Source organism: Pleurodeles waltl, chromosome 6 (genome assembly GCF_031143425.1).
Source record: "Pleurodeles waltl isolate 20211129_DDA chromosome 6, aPleWal1.hap1.20221129, whole genome shotgun sequence".
Classification (NCBI taxonomy): Eukaryota; Metazoa; Chordata; class Amphibia; order Caudata; family Salamandridae; genus Pleurodeles; species Pleurodeles waltl.
In genome coordinates, this window is record NC_090445.1 from 39,129,424 (window position 1) to 39,146,294 (window position 16,871).

At 52.5% G+C, this 16,871-nt stretch overlaps 1 protein-coding gene across 1 annotated transcript; it reads right to left on the minus strand.

Annotated features, from left to right (window-relative positions):
- Nucleotides 1-1,107: 1,107 nt before the first annotated feature.
- On the minus strand, nt 1,108-6,192 carry LOC138299125 (tumor necrosis factor-like). The gene is made up of 4 exons (XM_069237170.1): nt 5,525-6,192; nt 4,895-4,937; nt 3,956-4,021; nt 1,108-2,898 (listed from the first exon to the last, which is right to left on the minus strand). Exons 1-4 carry the CDS (start codon nt 5,717-5,719, stop codon nt 2,489-2,491), a joined length of 714 nt encoding a protein of 237 aa, XP_069093271.1. The 5' UTR covers nt 5,720-6,192; the 3' UTR covers nt 1,108-2,488.
- Nucleotides 6,193-16,871: the final 10,679 nt, after the last annotated feature.

Below are 16,871 nucleotides of genomic sequence, written 5' to 3' on the forward strand. Positions count from 1 at the left end.
ATCCTCTGAGGCTTTTCTCTCTTTCTATGAGAGAGAGGAAAAAACAAGGAGACATAAAGATATGTCTCCTCATAACGCCTCACCTTTGGGCTATTAGCATTTTGAATCATCCCCAGATCTACCAGTATTGGTAAATGTAGGAATGTGCCAGATCCATGGGTAAATGCACCAAAATCCATGGGTGGGGCGATGTGGGTGCCACTCTTGTGCCACACAATGAAGTACAAGGGGAACGCAACTACAAAGTAAGATTTATCAAACACGCAATGTGGCCTTGCGTGGCTTGATAAATCTTACTTAGTAGTTGCGTCGCCCATTGTGTGGCACAATGGCGATGCAACTGAATGACAAATCTGCCTGTTAACTTTGTAGTACAATATTCTGCCAAGGCCTAGATGCCAAATACGGGTCATCAGGCCAAGGTTGGGTGTACTATGTACTGTTCTCGTACACTCTGCAAAAAATGTGACTCTCACCTCTTGAGTATTATGTCCAAACTGGAAGGCCTCTCCTGGAGCAGTCAGTGCAGTTCTGTAAAATAAACGTAGAACCTTCTACACAGTTGTGGAGGCCACATCTAGCTGTGTGGGTCAAGATCAGGAGAACTCTGTCCAATGCTGAAAGCCACATCTGGAATATTTGGTTTCTTTCAAAAGATCATCTTTGGAGCATTGCACCTGCAGAATTGTGCCCAGTTTTAGAGAACTGAACTGATCTTGAACCTATTACAGAAGGCGCATCTGGAATGCTGTGGAAAGCCCTGGAGACCCCTTCCGGGAGACCTTCCTGGGTTACTTCTGGAGGACACAAGGAGACTCCTGCCCAGGAGCTCTAAATGCCAGATATGGTTGTTAGTCCAGTTTTAGAGGGTCGTGAACTAACTCTAAGGGGTGGAGAGGTACAAGGAAGTGGTTGGGTTCCAAACCAGAGTGCAGGAAGACCTGAGGCACATGTGGGCGACTGTAGAAAGAGCGCTATGGAGGTGATGGGGAGTAACGGGGCTGTGGTGCTTCAGCAGGAATTGATAATGTGGACTGGCTTCAGCTGCCAGCCCTTCCCCGCTCTTGTTTCTGTGCCAGGAATGAATCTCACATTGAGAGGCTGGTGTATCGTCTCATTTCACATTTATTCCGTAGGTTTCAAGGCATCTCAGGCCACATACACAGAGTAGCACAGCTACCAATGACTGCAATTCGGACACACAAGTATATTTTCACATTTCCGTACAAGAAAATCAAACAAACAACCTCCTACGTGCCAAAGATATTTCAGCAATTCAAATGCATGATATTAATATAAATTAACGTTGATTGATATAAACAACTTGTGTTAATGTAACTCATAAGGTTGCAAAACCATATCTTTCAGATATACTCTGTAACCACAAGAACAGTAGCCAGAGATGTGCCTAAAACTGCACATATATATGTATAGAAAGCCCTAATAAATATTATAGGGACACAGTGGTGTGATAGATCTCATCCCAACTTCTTGTTCCCATTGAGAGCAGCCTACGATAATGTAAGCATCAGTATGCAGTGTGACATCACATGTTAGCAAGTAGTGAGGGGAGGGATCGTGTGATTTACCTGTAGCAGTGTAACTCACACGCCAGAGGCATCCCATCACTGATTGTAAACTAAATGTGATAGTACGCAATAGACTTTCAGTGCATACAGTCCATTGGATGTAGTGGAACAGTGTTTCTGCCATTGGATGTAAATATTTGACCGGTCATCACACCAAAGGTCACTCGACTTAGTAGAGTGGTTTTAAAATAGCCACTGACGGCTCCTGTCATGTAATATACATAACCTATAACGTTTGCTCTCCCATTCCATGTGTTGATATCATGGAGTGGTAAAGCAGGCTAATAACACTGTGTTATTGTCTCTTACTGCTCCCCTACCAACACCCAATATACCCAATGTGATACACATGAGATGGGCATACATACTGCCATATTGGCTTCTTGAACGCAGATTGCAGAAAAGGCTGTTAGCAACTTCGAGTTGGACCGCGCCAGGCCAGCCTGATGCCACCATCAACCAACAGCCTTTCCTTGAGCCAATGGAAGGCAGTATTTGATACCAAAAAACAGCAGTTTGAGACAAAAAACATAAAACAATTCTGTTGGTCACAAAAAAATAACATCACCATATATAAATAAATTAATAAATAAATATTAAATATAAATAAAATATTCTTCAAATATAAATAAACGATGAGAGTCCTAGCTCCTCTTTTCTTGCATCTTTTTTAAGGTGGTCTTTGTACTGTTTTTCTATTTTTAGTTTGTTCTTTTGCTGTTTCTTTTTCTTGGAGTTTTCTTTTCCTCTTTTTTCCTGGTTTTTCTTTTACTGTTTTTTTTCTTAATATGGTTTTTAAATGTTTCTTTTTTCGAAGTTTGTTCTTTTACAATGTTTGTTTTCTTTCGCTGTTTTTCTTATTTTCACCTGTTCTCCTTCCCGTGTCGCACTTTTCTCCGTTACATTGCAATGGCCCCAAAGTAGTTCTGTGCCCCCTTGGGGTCCAGGTGGGATGGCTGGGAGGTTTCTGTGGAGAGCACATCACCCTCCTCCAGGCTGAAGACCCCTCCCTGGTAGATGGTCTCGTACCAGGGGTTTCCATTGTGGGTGGTGCCCTCGCAGGCTGACTTGATGGCACTCAGCAGAGGCATTTGGATGGGGTAGGCCTCCGAGCGCTTGTGGACAGAGTGCGACAGGTAGAGGCTGCCACGGGGAGGACATTTGCCCCCATAGTAGACAACTTGAGTGTAGACAAAGTAGAGGCCGCGTGAGGGGATGACCAGGTGGTTGTCTTCCAGCTTCATCCCATTCTCCAGGAAGGCGTAGCCCTTGTCTGAGATCCACTCCAGCTTCTTGTTGTTGAAGTCAGCTGCAAGGGAAGGAGCAAGGCCTGTTAAGGTGAGGGACCAAAGCAGGTTCTACTGCACAGGCGACCAAAGGAGCCAATCACTGGCAGCAGAACAGAGAGGAGTCTGGGAAACCAGGAGGACCAGAAGCGGGGAGAGATGGAGAGGAGGAAAGGAGGATGAGGGGGGGAGAGGTGCAAAGAAGGAGCACTGGTAGAGAAACTACAGAAGGAAAGAGAGATGAGGGAGGGAAAGAGATGGGAGGAGAAGACTGAAAGAAAAGTAGTTCAGATAAGAGATGGGAGGAGATGGTAGAGACGGATACAGGATAGTGAAGGAGATATGGGAGGAGGGACGGGTGAAATCAAATGTGGAAGAAAGATGAATGGGAGGAAAGAAAGATAGGACACTTGACAGATGGAAGGAAAGAGAGGAAGACTGAAGATAGAGAAAACGATCAGATGACAGAAGAGAAGAGAGAGGGTGGATAGAGAAGGATTGGAGACTGGCTAAGGGATGGGCTGAAAGGATGAGAAATAGGAAGAAGGGAGGCCATGAGCAAAGAGATAGATGATGGGCAGACAGAGAGATGGAGAAGAGATGGGCAGAAAAGAAGGAAAGGGGATGGAAGGAAGAGACACAGAAGAAAAGAGGTGTGTGAGAGGGATAGGAAGTGGCTTAGAGGCATGGATGAATGTGTGCATCATAAAGATGGATGGAATCACGGTGAGCAGATGGAGAGAGCCTGACAGGTGGAAGGAAATAAGGGCCAAGAGTGGGGTGGATGGGAAACATGAGGGGCGGTAGATGCTTTGAAAAAGAAAGATGGCGAAAGAGAGACCGGGAGTGGAAGCAATGTGGAGTAGACAGGGGGACACATACTGTTGGGTGATAGATGAGTAAAGAGAAGGGAAGAACGATGGATGGATGGATGATGGATGGATGGATGGATGGATGGGTGGATGGATGGATGAGCGGAGACACGAAGGTGAAGACAGAAGGTTTGGGTACAGAACATACATGTGTGGGGGTAAAGAGAGAGGGAGAGGAGCAAAGACGCCGGGGAGGGCCTCTTCTTACCTATGAGGTGAGCTGCAGGCTTCTGCGACTCCATGGCCTGTAACTTGAGCTGCTGGGGGATGTGACCTGCAGGGAGGAAGAAGGGTCAGAGGTTAGAAACAGGTGGCAAAGGGCAAGAGCAGAACACTAAGACCGGAAACCCCCACAATGCAGCACCCACTTACACCTTACGGGGTCCCGAGACCCTCCCCATCCTCCTCACAAGCAGGTGTCTCTCAAGAAGAACATGGGCTACATCAGGGGTCTCACTGGCACAGAAAGAGGCTACCTGGGGGTTCTTGAGAAGCATGGCGCGAGCTCCTCGTGTGACCCCCCTGGGAAGGATGAAGGGCTGGCAGGAGGCCTCAGAGGGATGCAAGTCTGAGCTCCTCGTGGTCTCTTCCTCACACGAATAAAATGCTGTCATCTCCCTAGAAGGATGAAGGGCTGGCGGGGGCTCCTCCTGTTATCTCCCTCAGAAGGATGAGAGGCTAACAGGGCCTTTCTGTAGGAGTTCCCTCGGCGGGATGCAAACCCTCCAGGAGCTCGGCATTGTATTTTCATTGGGGGGCATCGCATAATTACGTTATCGTCCTAAGGGGTGAGCGGCGCCGGGAGCTCCGTGTGTCATCTCCCTCGGTGGGAAACATGGGGACCTTCTCGTGTTGTGTCGCTCAGAGAAACTGAAGGCATAAAGTACTCGTATCTACCTTACAGTGATGAAAAGTAGCCGTCTCAGCCCTGTTTTCATCAGAGTAAGCTGGGCGAGAGGCGGACAATTGGACATCTTTTATCGACCCTGGGAAGGATGAAAGGCCGAGTACCTCATCCCACCCGAACCCCTGTCGATAGGATTTTAATCGAGGGCTTGCACGGACTAACAGATCCTTGCAGCAGGCGCTAAACCCACTGGTCTAGGTCGGAGGGTGTGGGATGTTTACATGTGAGTCGAGTACTTACTTATATACTGCTCGGGGACTGGGGCAGCGTGTGTCGGGTCCTCCTGGAAAGCAAAACGAAAACGTCACTTAGCAGGTGTCGGAGATACAGTCACATATCAAACAGGCATCCAGTTAGTGTACTCTCGCCCTTTCCCTGTTCTCCCTCTGCTATAACCCACACACTTGGAGAGGCTGCGAAGCGCTATGTACAGAGCGCGCGCTTGCACGTGCACTTCCTGGTCCACCCGGGCTCTCCAGGAGGAGGCTCCTGCAGGGCCGGGGCCGGGCTGGACGCTCCAGCCTCGGACTCTGCCCGGAAGCCCAGGGATGCTGAGTCCGGCGCTGCCAGCCTGCCGCGCCCGAGGGCGGCTGAGCTACCTGGGCTGACTCAGGGACAGGGCAGGTTTAACAAGCGCTTGGTGGAGATCTGAGGCCGAGTGAGTCCTGCACGGCTGAGTGCGGACTCTGTGGCCGCTGTTTACGTCGCTCCTAAGTCCTGAGACGTGCTTTTCATTATTGCCAAACACGTAACTCCCAAGTCCTTCAAACAACCCCGACAAATAAAGGTTTTCAACAATTATAGCCCTGACTCTCTTTGGAATTAAGACCTAGAGTAAAGCTAAGTTGAATAGCACGAAAAATAACTTACATGCTTCGAGGAGCTGTGCGGCGAGGGAATTACATTGAAGAAAAGCAGCGCCAAGATCAAGGTGGCTCCAGCTAGCGCTGCGAAGGACACGCCAGCCAGCCACCGCCAGCACCGGTCGCAGCGCCGCTGGGTTCCGTCCCGGACCACCACCACCTGGCCCTTCTCCATCTCGAGGAGAAAGCTCTCGGTGCTCATGGCCCCGGGGTGGTCCTCAATGGATGAATGAATGAACGAGGACCTCGTTTCGACCAGCACGGCGAAGCCAATCACTCCAAGGTGCTTTTTGTTTGAAGATGGAGCAACCTCGGTTAAGTCCTTCGCTTACACTTTCGTCGCCTTGCCACAACCCTCCAAGTGCCCTAGAGTGCTCCTAATTGGACTTATCGCCTCAAGGCACTTTGGGAAGTTCTTATCGGCTCCTTGCCCTTTAAGTTATCGTCTCGTTGCGCGTTAAGGTGTTCCTGTTGTGTTAAGTTGTTCTCGTTGCGCGTTAAGTTGTTCTTGTTGCGCGTTAAGTTGTTCTTGTTGCGCGTTAAGCTGCGCTTTGGTCTCGTCTTGGCTTCCCTTGATGTCTGTACCTGTTGTAGCCCACAGGGCTTTTGGTGTCCAGGCCGAGGCCGTCGCTTTTATGAGGATGCGCTCCTGGGTGTCGCTGCCCGGCAGACAATTCTCCATGACATCGCGCAAAGGAAAGGCGCCCATTCGCCAAGAGCCAGCTTCCTCTTTCTGTTTCAGCCGGCACCGGCCTCCCCGCCCCTTCCCTCCCCCGTCTTGCACCGAGCGAGTCAAAGAAAAAAAACACAACTAACCCAGATCAACAAAAGAAGAAGGAACAGTAAAAAGAGGAATTCATGCCGTGGAGGGGGAGCTGAAGTGTCGAAAAACCTGCAATTTTGGAAAACGAGGTGTTGCTTCGGTTTCGAGGCGCAAACACTCTGAGCTGCTTGGCCGTCCAGTGTGTTTTTCCAGAATGTGTCCTTTGTGGCATGTCCACAAACCCCACGTAGTGATTCTGACCTCGCTAGCTCCTTCCTTTACCACCTCGAAGTGATAACCCCTTGAGCGGTTGGCTGGTGTACTCATGCACAGAGCCCGAATACTGATTACGATTAAGCGGCAGCGCACAGTATGATCTAGGCGCTTAAGACAGATGCTTTTTACTACCTAACTCACAGATACTTATGTTATGACCTTGGAAGGATGAATCCCTGGGTTGACCGACAAGAGTCGGACACTTCAGGTTAGACAAAGATCCCCCCCAAATGCATTATTCCACTGAGCTATGTCACATGCCCTATTACCAGTGGTGTTGGAAGGTGGGTTATTAGTTGTGTGGCCTGAACAAGTAATGGGTCTGCACACGACCACTGGGAACCAAACACCCCATTGTAGCGCTTGACTCTCATAGGGTAGCGTTGCAGAACAGTCCAAGGCTTACTTAAGGGAGGTGGTGTGGGCTAGTAATCCCCATTCACGAGCACACAAGCATGACTCTCAATAAACGATTCTCCAGTCTGTGCATTTCTTTTGATAAAGTAAAAGTACATTTATTACTCACACACACACTACTCAGTACTATGCAACAATCTACAAATATACACAAAGTGATAGAATCACTCTGGGAGGACATAGGGGGTCGTTACAACCCTGGCGGACGGTGTTAAAGCGGCGGTAATACCGCAAACAGGCTGGCGGACAAAAAAAGGGAATCATGACCCTGGCGGAAACCGCCAACAAAGACAGCCACTTTAACACACCCCCCGCCACGGCGGTAAAGACAAGCAGCGCGGCGGTCACCGCCAACAGACAGGCGGAAGACAATGTACCGCCCATAGTATCACAACCCGCCAATCCGCCACCTTTTCCGGGGCGGTTTCACCGTGGATAAAAACGCGGCGGAAACAGTGTCTGCAATGGGAAAACGCTCACCTGAACACATCCCACGAGGAAGGAGGACGCCATGGAGCCGGAATTACAAATCCTACCGGCCCTTGTATTCCTACTCATCTACGAAGACCAACGCCTGCGTGGCCGAAGACAGCGGTGAGTACTGCACCTACGACATAGGGGGGGGGGGAGGCAAAAGTCAGGGGGACACACACGCAACACCTCCACCCTCGCATATTACAACACACACACCAATGCATTTAGAAATATCACAGTAACAACCCACAAACCTCCCCCCCCCCCGGAAGAATGCAAAGACAAAACTAAATCAGTTCAAGCATTGTAATGTATCAATATACATGTCTCAAATATATACAGATATATTATAAAATCAGTCAAAAGTATATACATTACGAGAAGTAGGGCAGATATGCACATATCAATGTCCGTGCACGACTAGTCCAAAAATGCATGGGCGAGGCCCACACAACATACCTGTCCACAAAGGGAGAGAACACTGCTGGGGCATCAGAGAGAAATACAACAGGCACCTCAGGGGGAAGGGAAGGGGGGGGGGGGCACCTCAGCCGGATGAATGCAAAGCCAGATCCACGACGGGGCTCCATGCCCATTGATGTATCCTGGGGAGTGTAAAGCCACAGTCTCTCAAGTCTCTACAGTGGGTGGCTTGCCCACTGTTCCATCCTGGGGAGTGCAAAGCCACAGTCTCTCAAGTCTCTACAGTGGGTGGCTTGCCCACTGTTCCATCCTGGGGAGTGCAAAGCCACAGTCTCTCAAGTCTCTACAGTGGGTGGCTTGCCCACTGATGTATCCTGGGGAGTGCAAAGCCACAGTCTCACAAGTGGATAACAGTGGGTGGCTTGCCCACTCTTTCCATCCTGGGGAGTGCAAAGCCACAGTCTCTCAAGTCTCTACAGTGGGGGGCTTGCCCACTGCTGTATCCTGGGGAGTGCAAAGCCACAGTCTCACAAGTCTCTACAATGGGTGGCTTGCCCACTGCTGTATCCTGGGGAGTGCAAAGCCACAGTCTCTCAAGTGGATAACAGTAGGTGGCTTGCCCACTGTTCCATCCTGGGGAGTGCAAAGCCACAGTCTCTCAAGTAGATAACAGCCTCCACTGGTTCTGGAGGGGGACTGGTGCCCAGAGTGCTTCATCCTGTGGAGGACAGACAGAGTGGATGGATCTCTCCACTGATTCTGGAGGGGGAATGGTGCCCAGACTGGATTAGTCTCCCCGTGACAGTTCCTGTCCCGTCACTGTCCCAGCTGCACATGGGACAACGATGCTTGATGTGGCGGTCTTTTCCTTCTGCAGCGGTGCATGTCCTGTTCAGCGGTGCTTGCCCAGGTCAGCAGTGCTTGCCCTGTTCAGCGGTGCTTTGCCATGGCGATCTCTGGACTGTTCAGCGGTGCTTGCCCTGTTCAGCGGTGCATGCCCTGTTCAGCGGTGCTTGCCCTGTTCAGCGGTGCTTTGCCATGGCGGTCTCTTGCCCTGTTCAGCGGTGCATGTCCTGTTCAGCGGTGCTTTGCCATGGCGGTCTCTTGGACTGTTCAGCGGTGCTTGCCCTGTTCAGCGGTGCTTTGCCATGCCGGTCTCTGGACTGTTCAGCGGTGCTTGCCCTGTTCAGCGGTGCATGTCCTGTTCAGCGGTGCTTTGCCATGGCGGTCTCTGGACTGTTCAGCGGTGCTTGCCCTGTTCAGCAGTGCTTTGCCATGGCGGTCTCTGGACTGTTCAGCGGTGCTTGCCCTATTCAGCGGTGCATGTCCTGTTCAGCGGTGCTTTGCCATGGCGGTCTCTGGACTGTTCAGCGGTGCTTGCCCTGTTCAGCAGTGCTTTGCCATGGCGGTCTCTGGACTGTTCAGCGGTGCTTGCCCTATTCAGCGGTGCATGTCCTGTTCAGCGGTGCTTTGCCATGGCGGTCTCTGGACTGGGCATTGGTGTGTGGCATGACGTTCTATGGACTGGGCATTGGTGTGTGGCATGACGTACTCTGGACTGGGAATTGGTGTGTGGCATGACGTACTCTGGACTGGGAATTGGTGTGTGGCATGACGTTCTCTGGACTGGGCATTGGTGTGTGGCATGACGTACTCTGGACTGGGCAATGGTGTGTGGCATGACGTTCCCTCATTGCCCAGCGGGGCTGTGGCTGCCGGGGCCCTCCTGGGCACTGACTCTGGCGGTGGTCTCCTGACCAGTGACGATACTTGGGCCCTCCTGGGCACTGACTCCGGCGGTGGTCTCCTGACCAATGACGATACTTGGGCCCTCCTGGGCACTGACTCCGGCGGTGGTCTCCTGACCAGTGACGATACTTGGGCCCTCCTGGGCACTGACTCCGGCGGTGGTCTCCTGACCAGTGACGATACTTGGGCCCTCCTGGGCACTGACTCCGGCGGTGGCGGTGGTCTCCTGACCAATGACGATACTTTGGCCCTCCTGGGCACTGACTCCGGCGGTGGCGGTGGTCTCCTGACCAGTGATGACGGTTCTGGCGGTGGCGTCCTGACCGCCGGGAAGGATGGCGCCCTTCTCCGCCGTGATGCTCACACCAGGCTGTGCAGACTTCTTCGGGCCCTTCCCCACCTTTGGTGGAGTCACAGCTGACTCTGCAATCCCTCTGGGACCCCTGTGAGTTGTTTTGCCTCCAGGAGTCTTCACACGGTCCCGCGGCCACTTTCCAACTTCAGAGCCTTTACAGGGGGTGGACTGCCAGTGCCTTGGCTCCGTGTCACACTGCCTGCCCTGGTGGCCGGTGCACTCCACACACCTTGAACACGCACCACTGGTACTGGAGGCTTTTTGGCTGAGGCGCTACGATGGGACTGATGAATTGGAGGGGTGGGGGCAAAAAGGTCAACTTTGCAGAGGGACAGTTTCTGACGAACACTGGGATGGGTAGCTGGAGGGGGTCTGGGAGTGGAGGAAGAGGAGGTGGTTGTAGGAGGTGTCACTTTAGGTGTTTTGGGTGCAGGTGCAGGTACTGGATGCTGTCGTGAGGTGGATGGATGTTGGGTGTGTGGGTGCCCGCGTTTGTGTACTTTGGTAGGGGGCGTCAGAGACACACTGGGAGAGGACACAGGGGACGTGTAAATGGTAGTGGGGTGGTGAGTGCAGGTGAGCGGGGTGTGGTGCAGGGTGTTCTGCTGCGAGTCCTGGTGCCTGCAGATGTAGTGCATGCAGGTGAGAGTGTAGACGATACTGGGAGGGAGGAGGCAGACGGCGAGGAGAGGGACACAGTGGAGGCAGTGGATGATGCTGTGTCTGCATGTGGGTGATGCTTGTGTGTGTGTGCTTGTGGGTTGTGTGGTGCCTATGTTTGCCAGAGCTACTTTTGGGTGTTGAGGTGTGTGCATGCTTGCCTGATGGTGTGGCTGGGATAGGCTGGGGTACAGGGGATTGAATCTGGGTGGAGGAAGTTGGAGGGGGAGGCTAGACACAGGGACAATGGCTGCCATCAGTGCTGAGGCCAGAGATTGCAGGGTTCGATGAAGGGCAGCCTGATCAGAACGAATGCCCTCCAGGAATGCATTACTGTGTTGCAACTCCCTTTATATAACCTGGATGGCATTCACAATGATAGACTGCCCAACAGTGAGTGACCTGAGGAGGTCAATGGCCTCCTCACTGAGGGCAGCAGGGGTGACTGGGGCAGGGCCTGAGGTGCCTGGGGCGAAGGTGATGCCCACCCTCCTGGGTGAGCGGGCACGGGCGAACGCTGAGGGGCTGCTGGGAGGGTGGTGCTGGTAGGGGAGGTGGCGGCTGTACCTGTAGAAGTGGGGCGCACAGATGGTGCCGCCACCACAGGGGAGCTCCCACCGGCGGACGAGTCTGTGTCGCTGGTTGGTGATCCGGTGGCCGACGTGAAGCTCCCCTTGCCCTCCGTCCCACTGGTGCATTCAGAGTCCGTGGTGTGGCCCTCCATGGCCATGTGGGATGCAGCTCCATCGTGCCACTGTACCTCCGCCTGATGATGCTGATGCACAAAAAAACAGGGAGAGCAGAAAAGGGGGGGGGGGGGGGGTTACAGAAGAAAGACAGGTTGAGTGCATGGCATACCGCTACCGTTGGCAGACAATACAGACACAGCAGCCCCCTGCACTACGCCGTGCTCCTGGCCTCTACAGATGCAATTTCTGGGATCTGGCCTACATGGCTATGGTGGACATCTGCACACATGGATGCCACAGGGGCATGTATACCTGTACTTGGTACTCTACTGCGGTGGGGTGGAGTGCCACATGGCCTGCATTACGGAGGGGCCTAGCCTACGTATTTCTGCCTGGCCTAGGTAGACCCACAGCCCTCCTCCCTCAGCCAGCCCCTCCACTGCGCGCCAACTACCCAAAATGAGGTTGTACTCACCCCCTTGTGTCTGCTGTGATGCCCTCAAGCACCCATCCAACTCCGGGTAGGCCACCGCCAGGATCCGGAACATCAGGGGGGTCATGGTGCGACGGGCACCCCTCCCACGCTGGGAGACCATCCCCAGCTGACCCTCCGCCGTCTTCTTGCTACAGCGGCAGATGTCCTCCCATCTTTTCTGGCAGTGGGTGCCCCGTCTCTGGTGGACCCACAGGGTCCGGAAGTCCTTGGTGATGGCACGCCAAATGTCCTTCTTCTGGTGGGCGCTGACCTACATGACATGCACAAGGGAAGAAGAGAAGTCATTACCAACTGCACCGTCGATGTAAGTGTCCCCCCTCCCTCCCCTAGCCATGTGGCACATGCATTCCCATGCATTAATGTTCCCTGAACTCTGCCCCCTTCCCTCTTACAACCAGCCCTCTCCACCCAGGCCTAGCCCTACAATGTGCTAACTGTGTACTATCCTGTTGGTCTGGAGGACCGTAGAGTAGCGTGTACTGGGGGAGGACCCCATCTACTAGTTTCTCCAACTCCTGAGCAGTGAAGGCAGGGGCCCTTTCCCCAGACGCAGCAGCCATCGTCGCTTCCAGACCAAGGTCACAGCAGCACTTGCAGTGTATGTCCTCTCCTGTCGAAGATCAGGAATCTAGTGATTGAACAGATAGAAAATGGCGTTGACGTCCGCAGCGGTGCGTATCATCACCGGCGGCGCACTTGTTCATTGGCTCCTGGGACCCATAGGGTCCAATGTTAACCAATGCAGCATTGCGCCGCGGTCTACGACCACCTACCGCAACGGTGTGCAACGGCAGCGCAGTTACCCCACAATCCCATTGTCCCAGTTTTGAGGTCAGGCAGCCGCCATTTCAGGGGCCCACATGGCTTCATTTACTTACTAGTCACACATAGGTAGGCCTACACTCAACACACATACAGGAAGGGTTTTGTGTTTGGTGTCATGTTCTGTGTAACTGTGGGTACATACCTGGAAAAAAGTTGACTCTGTGGTTGCTGTTGTCCTTCCTAGGCATCGTCAGTTGGGACAATTGAGAAGATGGCGGAATCCTGCGGTGTACCGACCACTGGGGAACCTGTTGACAATGGAGGAGCGACATTTAATCGTCACCTACAGGTTTGACCGTGCCACTATCCAGGAACTATGTACCCAGTTGGAGCCAGACCTGATGTCACCAATCTGCCATCCCACTGGAATCCCCCCTGACGTGCAGGTGCTGTCAGTGCTCCATTTCCTTGCAAGTGGGTCTTTTCAGACAACAATGGCCATGGCATCAGGGATGTCCCAGCCTATGTTTTCCAACGTGCTGTCCAGAGTGTTGTCTGCCCTGCTGAAACACGTAAGGAGATAAATCATTTTACCTGAGGTGGAAGATTTGGCTACAGTTAAAGGTGACTTCTATGCCCTTGGACATATCCCCAACATCATAGGTGCTATTGATGGGACCCATGTAGCTCTGGTCCCCCCCCACAGGAGTGAACAGGTGTACAGGAACCGGAAGAGTTATCATTCCATGAATGTACAGATGGTATGTTTGGCAGACCAGTACATCTCTCAGGTAAATGCTATGTTCCCTGGCTCAGTGCATGACGCCTACATCCTGCGGAATAGCAGCATCCCTGATATGATGGGTCAACTCCAGAGGCACCGTGTGTGGCTATTAGGAGACTCTGGTTACCCCAACCTGTCCTGGCTATTGACCCCAGTGAGGAATCCCAGGACCAGGGCAGAGGAACGGTACAATGAGGCCCATGGGCGGACTAGGAGGGTGATCGAACGCACCTTCGGCCTCCTGAAGGCCAGGTTCAGGTGCCTCCATATGAAAGGTGGTTCCCTATTCTACTCACCGAAGAAGGTGTGCCAGATTATCATCGCCTGCTCGATGCTTCACAATCTTGCATTGCGACGCCAGGTGCCTTTTCTGCAGGAGGATGGTCCAGATGACGGTGTTGTGGCAGCTATGGAGCCTGTGGAGCCTGTGGACAGTGATGAGGAGGAAGCTGAGGAAGAAGACAATGACAACAGGGAGTCAGTTATACAGCAATATTTCCAGTGACACACAGGTGAGAACATTTTCATTTTTACCATTACATTCACTGTCACACGTCTTCCTCTATCCTGTGTGTAATTTCATAGCATTATTTGGTAACTGAGTTGTACCTTTCCATTACGGTTTCACAGGTGTGGTTACCAACGTGTGTCATTTGCATGCATCCTTCAAGGACTTGTGATGTGTGACATAAGTATGTTGCCTTTACAACTAGAAACGCATTTTGACACTGTCATTGATAATACATTTTACCAAATCATAGACTGACTCCGGATTGTTTTGTGGTTCAAGGGTGTTTATTTAAGTGCTCAAAAATGGAGGGGGCTTGTTAAATGGTGATGGGGGACGGTGGAGGAATGTCCATGGCAGAGTCCAGTCTATTGGTCACACAGGTGCACTGCCCATATGGGCATAGGAAGTGGAGCTGGGGCAGTTTAAGTATGGACAGGGTAACAAAGTGGGACAGTGGGAGGAAAATCAGGGTGGTCTCATTTCCTGGCGGGGGTCTTGCCATCTTGCTCTGTCCTGTTCCTGGATCTCAGGGCCTGCTTGCGTGGTGGTTGTCCGTCTACAGGGTGTGAGGTGCTGGTGTGGTGGTCCTGTGGCGGGATGTCCTGTCCACTAGCGCCGGCGGAGGTGGTGGGCAGTTCATCGTCCTGGCTAGTGTCAGGGGCCCCTTGGAGTGCCACGGTGTCCCTCAGGGTCTGCTGTATGTCCTTCAGCACCCCTACGATGGTGCCCAAGGCGGAGCTGATGGTCCTGAGCTCCTCCCTGAACCCCAAATACTGGTCCTCCTGCAGGCGCTGGGTCTCCTGAAACTTGACCAGGACCGTCGCCATTGTCTCCTGGGAGTGGTGGTATGCTCCCGTGATGGAGGATAGGGCCTCGTGGAGAGTGGGTTCCCTGGGCCTGTCCGCCCCCTGTCGCACAGCAGCCTTCCCAGTTCCCCTGTGTTCCTGTGCCTCCGTCCCCTGGACCGTGTGCCCACTACCACTGCCCCCAGGTCCCTGTTGTTGTTGGGGTGGTGGGTTATCCTGGGTTCCCTGTAGTGGTGGACACACCGCTGATTGACCTGTCCTGGGTACGGAGGTTTGGGCCCACTGGGTGGGTGTTGTGCTGGTGTTACCAGAGGGTGGAAGGTCAGTGTTGGGCTGTGCCTGTGCAAGGGGAACTGACTGTCCCGAGGCCCACGATGGTCCGGGCTGGTCATCAGGATCCAGTAGGGCAGAGCTGCTATCGTCACTGTGGGCCTCTTCTGTGGGTGGGGTGGAGTTGTCTGGACCCTCCGGGGTGGTGACGGTCCTTTGTGTTCCTGCAGGGGCATAAGTGCATGATTATTGCATGTGTGTGTGTCATGGTGTGCAATTGGTGGCTCACCGTGTACCCCAGTGCAAGCATTCCTGTGTGGGGGTTGTGTGATGATGGTTGGGAGGTTGTTCTGGGTATGTGCAGTGAGCATGCTTTAGTGATGGGTGTCCATGCTTAGTTGTGTCATGCAGGGCTTGGTGTTGGGATGGGTAGTTTGTGTTATGAGTACATTAGTGAGGAGTTGGAGTGATAGGGGAGGGGGTGAGGGTGGGGGTGTGTGATAGTATGCTGGTAGGGTGGGGGATATGAAAGTTAAGAATTGACTTACCAGTGTCCATTCCTCCACCGACTCCTCCGAGGCCCTCTGGATGCATGATGGTCAAGACTTGCTCCTCCCATGTTGTTAGTTGTGGGGGAGGAGGTGGGGGTCCGCCGCCAGTCCGCTGAACCGCGATGTTGTGCCTGGAGACCACTGAACGCACCTTCCCCCGTAGGTCGTTCCACCTCTTCCTGATGTCCTTCCGATTTCTTGGATGCTGTCCCACAGCGTTGACCCTGTCGACTATTCTGTGCCATAGCTCCATCTTCCTGGCTATGGATGTGTGCTGCACCTGTGAGCCAAATAGCTGTGGCTCTACCCGTAGGATTTCCTCCACCATGACCCGGAGCTCCTCCTCAGAAAAACGGGGGTGTCTTTGGCGTGCCATGGGGTGGTGTGTGTGATGTGTGGGGCGGTGTCAATGTCGATGTGTGTGGTGATGTGTAGTGGTGTGTGGTGTTTTGTGCGTGGATGTTGTGTGAGTGATGGTGTTGTGTGCCTCTGTGTGGTGAGGTTGTCTATTCTGTGCTGTCTATCTGGTCTTCGTGACTAATTTTTGGTCGAAGGTGTTTGTCGGTGATGTGGGTGTGTGTTTTATATACTGTTGGGTGTGTGGGAGTGGTGTTTGTATGTGTATCAGGTGTGTGTATTTGGAATTGTCCAATGTGGCAGTGTTTTGGAGATGTGTGTGTATTTTGAGCGCGGCGGTGTGTACCACCAATGGAATACCGCGTTTGAAAGACCGCCGCGTGAATTCGTGGGTCGTAATAGCATGGGCGTGTTTCTGTTGGTGTGGAGGTGGAGGATTTGTTTTCGCCACTTTAACATGACCTTTGGTGTGGCGGACTTGTGTGGGTGTCTGAATTTCGGCGGATTCCGAGATGTGGGTCATAATAGCTGTGGCGGAGTTCCGCGGCGCCGGCGGTGTATTGGCGGTCTTCTGCACGGCGGTAAGCAGCTTTTACCGCCAATGTTGTAGTGACCCCCATAGTGTAATCTCTCATGTCTTCTCCAAGGGAGGATATAATCCAACAACCCACATGGCGAAACAATCCCCGGTGTCCCCTTGCAACATTTGAACAGTTGACAGTAATGTGGAATGAGCACACCTAGATCTGCAATTAAGTACATCTATCTTGCCAAGAGGAGGCTGTCAGTGTCATTATTCAAATTAGCATCAACAGGGAACATGTAGGACCATATTTAAGCAATTTAACCATTAGGATTACGTTTAGATTACTTGTGGAATATTTTCAAATTACTCTTAGTTAACAATCAAATGACAGTTGAGTACATTGGGTAATACCAGCCTACACCTCTAGTAGGCACAGTCCCACAAAACAGAACAAAAGTCAACATAAGCTTGTGCTTTAAGGA

Excerpts from the sequence above, each read along its gene's own strand:
- LOC138299125 (XM_069237170.1), bottom strand. The coding sequence starts at position 5,719 with ATGAGCACCGAGAGCTTTCTCCTCGAGATGGAGAAGGGCCAGGTGGTG. Across the intron at positions 4,938-5,524 it reads CGCACAGCTCCTCGAAGCAT|GAGGACCCGACACACGCTGC; the intron begins GTAAGTTATTTT and ends TTTGCTTTCCAG. Across the intron at positions 2,899-3,955 it reads GCCTGCAGCTCACCTCATAG|CTGACTTCAACAACAAGAAG; the intron begins GTAAGAAGAGGC and ends CTTCCCTTGCAG.